The 10,848-nt window shown below is 41.7% G+C and overlaps 1 protein-coding gene across 2 annotated transcripts in view; it reads left to right on the forward strand.

Annotated features, from left to right (window-relative positions):
• Positions 1-4,925, forward strand: part of LDB3 (LIM domain binding 3) — a 64,364-nt gene extending 59,439 nt beyond the window's left edge. For both annotated transcript variants that reach the window (XM_042909364.1, XM_042909363.1), the window contains one exon: positions 2,083-4,925. In XM_042909364.1, coding sequence (XP_042765298.1) covers positions 2,083-2,172 — 90 coding nt within the window. In that variant the 3' untranslated portion in view covers positions 2,173-4,925. The remainder of the gene's footprint in view (positions 1-2,082) is intronic.
• Positions 4,926-10,848: the final 5,923 nt, after the last annotated feature.

Genomic DNA, 10,848 nt, shown 5'->3' on the forward strand with positions numbered 1-10,848 from the left:
TTCCTCACTTCTTGGTCTTTAGTCCCCAACACGCTCTCCAACTTATATCAAAGTTCTCACAAGTAGCCAGCATTGTCCCAGACTAGAACAGGAACCCCAGATGTTGACAGGCAGCTCCGTGAGAACTCGCTCCAGAGCTGCCTTTCTGTCTTCCCTGAAACCCTGGCTTGTCTTCACCAGCAGCTTGAGGTCACACAAGAGCGTGGCTACACTCAATATCACTGTACCCACCTGGGATATTTTCAGTCACTTTTCTAGGTCATTGGTTTCTGGGGCCCACTGGCAGCCCTGTGTGATCCCAAGTATAACATCCTCAACTGGGTCATTAGGGACTTGCACGTGGGCCCACCGTGATGCCACTTTTCTTTCCAACTGTCTTGGAGTGGCCACATGCTCACTGACCTACACTCACTTCAAGAGGGCGATTTCTCTATCCTCATGCATTCTGTGTGGGAACTGCACCTACACTTCTCCTTCCGATGTCAGTGTCCTGAATGTGGTCCCCAATTCTTCTCCCCATCTGAAATGTTCAGTGACCTCTATGACACTGGGGCCCATCCCAGCCAATGTAACCTCCCAGCTGACTCTGATACATTGGCGTATTGCCCACCCAGGGCCAGACTGTATATACGACTGATCCAACAAACGTGGAGGGCTACCTCTATACAAGTCCATAAGCCCAGAACAATTTCAGGTAAGTATAACTCCTCTTTGCTGTGAGGTGTAGGGAAAATGAGCTTGAAACTGGAGTCTTGCAGATCTGGACATGGAGTCCCAACTCCATAACTTGCTAGGTCTGTGACTTAAGCAAGACACTTGGCTCTGAGCCACAGTTCTTCACTTGTGGAATGAGAAAAAGTTATACCTTCCCAAAAGATTTTGTGATTAAATGAGATGATGTATATAGAGTGTCGGGTCTCCTGCTTGGCCCATAGTAGCCTCAACAAATGTTACTTAGCTTTCTTCTTTCTGTGATGTCTCCATCTTCAAACTGCCCTCATATGTTGTCATCATGTGGATGTATAATTTTGCCTTTTTTCATATAATATCTCTCTGCTTACACTTTTCCATATTTGATTTATCTTTTGCATGATGGCATTCCATTGGAAAACGTACCAAAAGAATTTACTTAGTTACCTCCCTATAGAGAGATGTTTTAGTGGTTTTGAATTTTTGCTTCAGCACACGTTGTTCTGTGCAATAGTTTCTGTAAGATAAACTCCTCCCCAGTGGTACCAGGCAGGCAGGCACATCTTTATGGCTCCTTTTCAGTGCTGCTGCCACATTCCCTACAGAAGACTGAGCTGATTCACCGAGCTGTGTCCCTAGCAGTGCACAAGTAGGCTTGATTCCCTTTTGGCATCGTTGACTGTTGATAGATACTTTTTTTTTTTACTTTTTGGCTACAGTCATGTAAGATTAATGGTAGCAAATGATTGGGGAGGTTTTGTTGGTTTGTTTGTTTTATCTCGTTAGATTAATAGATACCTAGTGGTCTCTCATGGAGATTTTGATTTATTTTTCCTTTACTTATTGATGAGGATCATCTTCTTTGATGTGTTTGCTAATTTACTAATGCTATTTACTTGGATGTTAATCAACTCTGTGGATATTGACTCATGATTCTATACTGGTTTGTAATTTACTGGTTGTAAATTAAAAACATTTTATTTATTTATTTATTTTTGAGAGAGAGAGAGACAGAGTGTGAGCAGGGGAGAGGCAGAGAGAGAGGGGAAACACAAAATCCAAAGCAGGCTCCAGGCTCTGAGCTGTCAGCACAGAGCCTGACGTGGGGCTTGAACTCACAAACCATGAGATCATGATTGGAGCTGAAGCCAGAAGTTTAACCAACTGGGCCACCCAGGTGCCCCTTTTGTAAATTTTGGATAGCATTGGTCAGTCATCTTCATCTTGCAAATTTTGTGTCTGCCATTTAATTTAATTGGAATTTAGTTCCACGTTCCTCTTTGGAAGCCTTAAATATGCCATAATTCGAACATCTATGCTGCTCACGTCATTAAGAATCTGTAGTGAGGAGAGACAGGGCCTGCCTCATGGCCATCTGTTCTCTATCCACAGGTCTGCCACGTGAATCTGGAGGGGCAGCCATTCTACTCCAAGAAGGACAAACCCCTGTGCAAGAAGCACGCACACGCCATCAACGTGTAGAGAGCCTGGAGCGTCTGACGCGGACAGGCTGGGAGCTGCTCCTGCTGCTGGCGACAAAGGATTCAAGGAGGCTGATGTTTCTTTTTGGGGGGAAAGGGGGAAGACAGGAAGCTACTGAGCCCTTTTGAAGTGTAATTTTAGTCCTTCCTTCTGCACACAGATCGTGTATTTGCATAGTTCAGACTAGAAGCCAAACGAAGATTCCTAAACCAAGCTAGTAATTAATCCAAGGCTGGAGTTGTAATTCAGACGTTCGGGACAGAATTCCAAGAACTCTACAGTGAAAAACAAAAAGTCATCTTCTTGAAGTGATACACTTTCCCGAGGTCACTAGAGCAGGGACAGAGCTCAGAGCAGTTATGGAGAATCTGAAACGTTCTGTGGAGTTCTCTGGCAAACAGAATGAAGTGCCAAGCAGTGCTTGCTGCGGGGTATTTTTAGAGCCATAGCTGAGGGCTTGTTAGCTAAGACCGATTGGGCTTTCCTCACCAAAAAAGGAAGTGTTATTCTATTACTAGCGTCATGGAGCTACCTCTGAGCATCAGACTTCCTCAGACCTTGAGCAGAGTCGAGCGTGCTGAGGGAGTCCAGGCGTCTAAGAGGTGTTTTCTGGGAGCTGCTGGGCAGCTGACAGGGCTTCAGGAAGGGCTCTGGCTCATGCTGCAGACAGCTGAGAAAAGAAGGGCCCTTCAGCCACCTTCTTTCCGTCTAAAACATCCTATGTCCCCAGAAGGTTTAGCTCTTTTTTGAATTTTGATGGGAAAGTGTAATTGGGTTTTTCCAGTTTTGCTCTGCTGTGTGTGAGAGGTGGTTTTAAAGCGACTCCGGGTTGTGTCGAGCCTTTGTTTTGCTTTATGAAGTTCGTGAGCATGAATGTTCGGTCTTGTGCATGTATTTCACTCCCAATCCTGTGACTGCTCACTTATGAAGTCTTCCTCAGCACCCCTTCCCCCAACAGGCTTAATGACCTGTGGACAAGAAGGGAGAGACAGTGTCTGAAACAGGATGGCAGGATGGGCTGAGAACATGCCCAAACTCTGGATGGGGAGGAGGAACCTTGCATTCTGCCAGCCTCAGTAAAAACGCAAGTGTTGGTAGGACCTCCCACCTCCGAGCTGCGCCGTCCTTCACAAATGTTCCTTTAAGTGCAGCACACTGATTATGTACAGTTGTGTTGACTGCTGGAAGGGAAAGATGGACCGATACGTACTCATTTGCCATTTTGGCCGACGTTTTGAAAATGTAGGAGCTGAGTTGATCTAGCAATTATTGAAATGTTTATTGAAATAGTCTTGAGTCTTCAAACTTCTTTCAAATGTTGGTGATAGTTTGAGTTAAGTAAGCATTTTAAAGCTGTTGGGTGATAAAGAGAGAAGCTTGTTAGTTTCTGAGGTTAGAAACGGTACCTTCTCTTTCCCTTTAGGATGCACTGTTATTACGCTCATTGAACAAGGCGTTGAAGTAGGCAGTTTGACTGGGTGTTTCTCACTTGCACACAATCCTTAGGCACTCTTCCAACTCACTGCTAGTTTCTCCTCACTCCTGTTTTGGATTTTCTCTTTGCATGTTTTATGAGAATGCATTAGAACACTTTTTCTTCTGAGAACTGAGGCTTCCAGGGGACTGCCTTTCTACCAGCGTGTGTCCCTTCTCCCTGAGGGAGAGAGTAACGGCAGGATGCATCCCTAGCAGGAGGCCCGTGTTTTTTCCCAAGGGTGAAGCCATGTCCCTGAGGGAGCACCAGGAGGGACGTGAACGTGCTCCTACCACAGGGCCCTCCTTTTCTTCTGTGGTGCCTTAAGAAAGTGAATCTAAAAAGTACCAGACAGTAAGATCTGTTGGGAGTGACTGGAGATTTTTCAGGAGTTGCCAACAAGTACCTTGGAGCTTTCTGTTATTTTGGGAAAGTTCAAATATACAGGGATAAGGAGGTTGCTGACTGTACGGAAAAGCTCTAGGCAGGTTTTCTTTAAAAAACAAAAACAAAAACAAAAACAAAACAACACATTTTTAGGGACTGGTCTCGAGGAAAGGAAAAAAAAATGTTCCCTAGAGTTTAGAGTTTTTTAAAAGGGTTTACATGTGCGCGCGCAAACACAGACACACACTCACACACACACACACACACATACACGATCACTACAAAGTACATGATCATTAAACAGAAAAGTGACACATCTCAGAGGACAACTTCATCATTCAGAGGAGGTCATTGATCGAATCGGTTTTTCTACATCTCAGAGCTAGTTTAGATTCTGAGGGACTCTTATTTACCAAACACACAAAACAAATATAAAACCATTTTAAAGGTAGCAGAAAAAGAAGGTAGTTTTGAATATGGTTCCCTTGGTGTTTGCGAGTTTGGCGTAACTTTGGGGCTAAGGTGGTATCTATTTGAAGTTAATATCATGGATGTACTACAACATCAATTTTTAATACTTCCTGGTGGGGAGTACACTTTGGATCTACGGTTTTTGTCTCTTCATTGTTGACATTTATTTAAGCCTTATAAACATTAACTTTTTGCAATGGAGTGACTTGTGTCTGCAGTGTTTGTGTTAGGAATCTAGCTTGTATAATGTTAACTTTTCAACCCAGGTACTCTTGCTTTGGGATTTTTTTTAATTTTAAGATTTCAAAATCTTCAATGGTGGAATGTAGTGTGTTCGAGGTGTGTGCACAAAAATATTTTGCATGTTTGGGTTTTTTTTTTTTTTTTTTGGCCGGTGTGAATTCTACTTTTTAGCACAATAAAATCCCAAAAAAGAATGTATAAGTACAGATTTTTCTGTGTAAAGTTTTTTCACATGACACCAAAAGTAGATTATTTCTATATGGCCACAAAAAAAATTTTGAGACCAAACAAAATGCCCTGTGAAGAAGAAACACAAACAACTCACTTGCTCTGTTGGCTGTGTAGCCCAATAGTAGTTTTATTGCCTTGCCTTAAACAGACAAGGATATGTGAATAATGCAAATGTTTTGCATACAAAGGGAATTTATCAGGTAAAAAAACACAGTGAGGACCAGGCTTTGCCTTTTCTTTTTGGAAAGTTTTATTTATTTAGCTACTAGGTGATTAAATATTTCTTATTTATTTATTTTTATTCTGTTCTAAATAGCTTCATTTCTAGAAACATTGCTATACTTTCTCCATATTTTTTGTTTTGAAATAAGCTCAGAGACAAATCCTCTCACGGCATTTTTTTTCTTTTTTAATAATGAAGACCTTTCTGAGGATACTAAACAAAACCAATTCACTTTGGTAAGGTATTGTTTGCAGGCATTACTTAAAAAGAAAGAAAATTTTCATAATTTCTTTGATTTTCTTTAACACCTCAATCAGATTTTAAAAGAGCTGTGCAATTGCAAGTAGAAATAAAATTTTATTATAGTACTTTTTAAAGCTATAGCACTTTATTTATTTATTTATTTATTTATTTATTTATTATTTAAAGTAGCCTCCATGCTCAATATGGGGCTTAAACTCATGACCCTGGGATCAAGAGTAGGATGTTTAGCAATTTAGATGGAGGGAAAAAAAAAAAAAAAAAAGCTCACAGAGTCATAGAATGTAAAGTTGGAAGGAACCTAAGAAATCCCGTGGGCATTTTTCAGATGTGGGAACCAAGAAAGGGGCAATGGTTTCCCAGCACACGGTCAGCTGGAGAGACAGCCCGGGGCCATGGAATGAACGTGGACTTTGACAAAGTGAGACCAAGGCTTAGATCAAGGCTGATCTAATACCTCCAGAGTGGCATTGGGAGAGTGTCTCTCAGCCTCCCTGTCCACCTGAAAATGAAGGTAATGACACGTGCCTCCCAGGTGTTTTGAGAGCCAAATGCAATAACTTTTGGAAGAAATTCCAACACAAATGTTAGTTACCATCATCACCAGTAGAGTGGGGTCAGAACCCAAGGCCCTCACTCTTCCTTCATTTTCTTAAATCCTTCAATGTGTCCATTCAGGAAGAAATGCTTCAGGAAAACAGCAGCAAGAATAAATATTACACAAATAGCCCAGAAATATAAACCACATGGATCAGAATGTATAATTACCTTGTACTAAAATTTCTGCCCTTTACACAGAGGACTTTCTGGACAGAACAAGAATTGTTTTTATTCATTTGCTCATTCATTCATTCTTTCCACAAATATTTATTGAGCACCTGCTGCTATATGCCAGGCACTGCTATGGACATTGAGAACACGATAGAGAATAAAACAGACAAAAACCACTATTGTCATGGAAGTTGGATTCTAGTGGTTTGAGATCAGCAAAATAAGATAACTAAATTATGTTGGATTAGTTCTGAGGAGAAATATTTGACTATTTAAAGCTGCTCTACAGGGTAACCACTGGCATTCATCTGGACTTAGGCTCATTCATGATAAAGACATGGCATGAAGAATGGGTTCTGGATCAAATCTTAGGAAGTAACTACATATGCTATTCACCCCAGAGAGTCACAGTACACATGTGAGCTGTGTAAGTACTCAGTCTCTCAATAAAGAAACCCGCTTAATTTTATTTAAACACAGAATATGGAACTTCAATTTGGGAAACACTGCCTAACGTTTTGGCTTAGGCTTTCCTGATTCAAGCTTTCCCAGGCCAGTCCTGATGTCAAGTAATTTTTCTCAACGTTCTACTCACACACTTAAACCATTTCAACAACTTGGGCCACGTACTTTTTTTTTTTTTAAATATGTTCCTTTTCTCAAGTTTTAGGTTCACAGCAAAATTAAGCAGAAGGGACACCAATTTCCCATATATTCCTTGCTCCAGCTCATATATAGCCTTCCCCATACCAACGTCCTCCGGCAGAGTGGTACATTTATCACAATCGCCGAACCTATACTGATGCATCATTATCACCCAGAGTCCACAGTTTACATCAGGGCTCACTCTTAGTGAGTTTGATACATTCACATTCTATGGGTTTGAACAAATGTATTAGGACATTCCAATATCATACAGAGTTGCAGTAAGAATCCTCAGTACTCCACCTATTCATCCCTCCTTCCCCCTTGGCCCCTTGACAATCACTGATCTTTTCACTGTTTCCATAGTTTTGTCTTTTCCAGAATGTCATATAGTTGGAATCATATGGCAGGTAGCCTTTTCAGATTGGCTTCTTTCACTTAGCAACATGCATTTAAGTTCCTTCCATGTCTTCTCATGGCTTGACAGCTCATTCCTTTTTAGTGCTGAATGATATTCCATCAGTGTATCATTTCATTCCACAACATTCAAAGAGTGGCTAGGCTCTGTTGTAGGGACGGGGGATGACAATTCAGACAAGGTCCCTGCTCTCACAGAGCTTACACTTTAAGGGAAGAGACAGGCAATAAGCAAGTAATACATAATCACTATAATTTGAGACAGTGAGTGCTATGGGGGAATAAAATGGCGCGTTGTGTCGGGGGTGGAGTAAGCTACTTTGGGTTGGGTCGTCAGAGAAGACCTTACTGAGGAGGAAACATCTGGGCTGAGGTCTGAATGATGAGAAGAAATCAACCATACCAAAGTATGAGGTAGAGTGTTCCGGACAGAGGGGAAAATAAACGTGGAGGCCTTAAGGGACCAATCTTGGCACATGAGGCACAGGGCTCGAGAGCACAAGTGAAGAAAGAGTAGTAGGAAAGGGGTTGAGGGCACCAACGACCTTGTAGGCCTCATTAAGACACGCCAGATAACGCCTTCAAATGCCTGCCAGGTGAAAGGAGATAAAATAAATATTTGATTCCAGGAACTTCATTTTTGATAGAAGACTACATTTTACTTTTCCTATAATACTTTTCCCTTGAAAAAAAAAATTCAAAGCTGTTCGTCAAGCAGTTCTGGATGAATATGGCAAAATTGGTTCTATGCAGTTGTGTGAAGTCTGGAAGACAGTCCCATGTAGATATGGCACGGCATTGTTTTCTGCAATCTGGGGAACAGACCCATGCTTGTACACACGCCCATACAAATTGCACACACACATTATGTTTTACTTAATTGGAATCATATTACACATACTGTTCTGAGATTTGCTGTCTTTTAAAAATAATTTATGTTTTAAGTATGAATTTCACTGATCACTAAAAAAATTTTTTTAATGTTTATTTATTTTTGAGAGAGAGAGAGAGGAAGGGGCAGAGAGAGGGGGAGACACAGAATCTAAAGCAGACTCCAGGCTCTGAGCTGTCAGCACAGAGCCTGATGTGGGGCTCGAACCCACAAACCATGATGAAATCATGACCTGAGGTGAAGTCAGACACTTAACCAACTGAGCCACCGAGGCACCCCTCAATGTTTGATCCTATTTAAACCTCTATAGGGATGCCTGGCTAGCTCAGTCAGAAGAGCCTGTGGCTCTTGATCTCACAGTTGTGAGTCTGAGCCCCAAAATGGGTATAGAAGCTATTTTAAGAAATAAATAAACTTTAAAAAATCAAATAAACCTCTATAAAGTACATATTAAGTGTTATCTGAATAATAGTGATCTCAAGTGAATCTATTTATGGAGCGTGTGGAGTAAATACTGCCATTAAATTTGTCAAGGTGATCAACTACTTTTCTGAACCATTAGACATCTACATTTTCCATGTACTACTCTCCTCTGATCCTCCGGTTGACATATCCAGATTTTTGTTTTGTTTTATTTAATTTTATTTATTTATTTTAAGAGAGAGAGTGTGTGAGAGAGGGAGTGGTGGAGGGGCAGAGAGAGAGAGGGAGAGAGCTCATGACCCGAGCTGAAGTCAAGAGTTGGAAGCTTAACCAACGGAGCCACCCAAGTGTCCCCAGAGTGCTTATTTTTGTAAACATAGATTCGAGACCAATCCCATAGCCCTGCTGCCCTGCACCTCTTCTATGTAGGAATTCTGGACCTGCCACTGGCTGAATTTACCACCCTATCATCCAACCTGCTTCTTCTCTTGTATTCTTTCTTTCAGCGAGTGCAGGTATCAGCCAGTCATCGAAACTAGAAATCTGGGAGTCACCCTGTGTCTGTCTTCTCTTGCAACTTCTTCTTCTGACAACCAATAATTACCACAGACTTCCAAATTATTTTCTGATCTGTCTTGGATCTATTCCCTCCTCTCCATCCTCAGGACCCTTCCTACCTCCAAACGTCTCTCTTCCAGCTTCCTGACCTTGTCTCCATTTTGTCCCCCATCTACCACTAACCCATCCCTCACACCACAGGTAGAGAGATCTCTTCAAAAATAAATTTGGCCACGGAATGGTCCTGTGTAACACTCATAAATGGCTTCCCATTATCCCTCAATAGAGCCCAAACTAATCTGCATACAAGACCCTACGCCCAGCCCTGTTGATTTCTCTAGCTTCTTAACCTGTCATGGATTTACCTTCACATCCTGGCCTCTCTGTGGGCCAGCATTCCCTCCTTGGTGTTTCCACAACACTCTTGCATTTTCCCATTACTCAATAATTGACCATTTATGTATATCTTTCTCACCTGTTTACACAAGCAGTGGCTATAAGCAATGACTCTTCGGAGCACGTTTTTAGCCAAACTGAAAACTCTGAATGCTTTTCCACAGCAGTGCATGCACTGGATTATTTTTCCCCATCTATAGCTAGACAGTAAACTGGAGAGATTCCTTAGAACTTAAATGACAAAAGGATGCCAACGTTATCATTGGTTAGCTGGGAACTGAGTTCCTTTTCTCACAAACATATCCTATTGAAAAATCAGAGCATTTGGGGAGCCTGGATGGCTCAGCCAGTTAAGCATCTGACTTAGGCACAGGTCATGATCTCATGGTTCGTGAGTTCCAGCCCTGCGTTGGGCTCTGTACTGACAGCTCGGAGTCTGTAGTCTCCTTCAGATTCTGTGTCTCCCTCTCTCTTTCTCTGCCCTTCCCCTGCTCGTGCTCTGTCTCTCTCTCAAAAATAAATATATGGTAAAGAAAAAAAAGCCAGGGCATTTCATTAAGTAAATTCTTCAGGCTGCATTTCCATTTGCAAATCAGCTATCCCCTTATCTAAACCTAACTCAAAGTCTCATTGATGCATAAAAGTAGGCATATAGATGGGTGGCTCAGTTGGTTAAGCGTCCGACTCTTGATTTCAGCTCAGGTCATGATCTCAAAGTTTGTGAGATCAAGCCCTGCATCAAGCACTGGGCTGACAGCATGGAGCCTGCTTGGAATCTCGCTCTTCCTCTCTCTCTACTCCTCCCCAGCTTGCTCCCTCTCTCTCTCTCTCTCTCTTTCTCAAAAAATAAATAAATATTAAAGAAAAAAAGTAAGCATAAAGAGACTATTTCAAAATTGTTTTCAGATTCGGGGGAGAAGCCAGCTCATAGAGGTCTTATCTTTTACTTCTAAGGAAGCACTTCCAGCGTGAGAGGGTCCTAGCATTTGTAGAATTGGTGTAAGACATCCAACGTGTGCCTGCAGTTCAAGATAGAAAGCAAATAGTGAGGGTGATTCCGTCCTCCATGTAGTCATCACTACAGAGACCCCTGCAGAGTCTCCTTCCGTACTTGTGATGTTTTGGTGAACAGTAGGATAGGGAAGCACTGAAGAAAAAGTAGGCAAAGATTGGATAAGAACCTGTTCTAGCGTGGTATCCAGGTTTTGTGGGGCCATCTTTAAGGAAAAGAATACAATAAAATTTTAAACACCAAATTGATTATAAAACCAAGCAGTCATTTAT

This window comes from Panthera leo, chromosome D2, assembly GCF_018350215.1.
Source record: "Panthera leo isolate Ple1 chromosome D2, P.leo_Ple1_pat1.1, whole genome shotgun sequence".
Lineage (NCBI taxonomy): Eukaryota > Metazoa > Chordata > Mammalia > Carnivora > Felidae > Panthera > Panthera leo.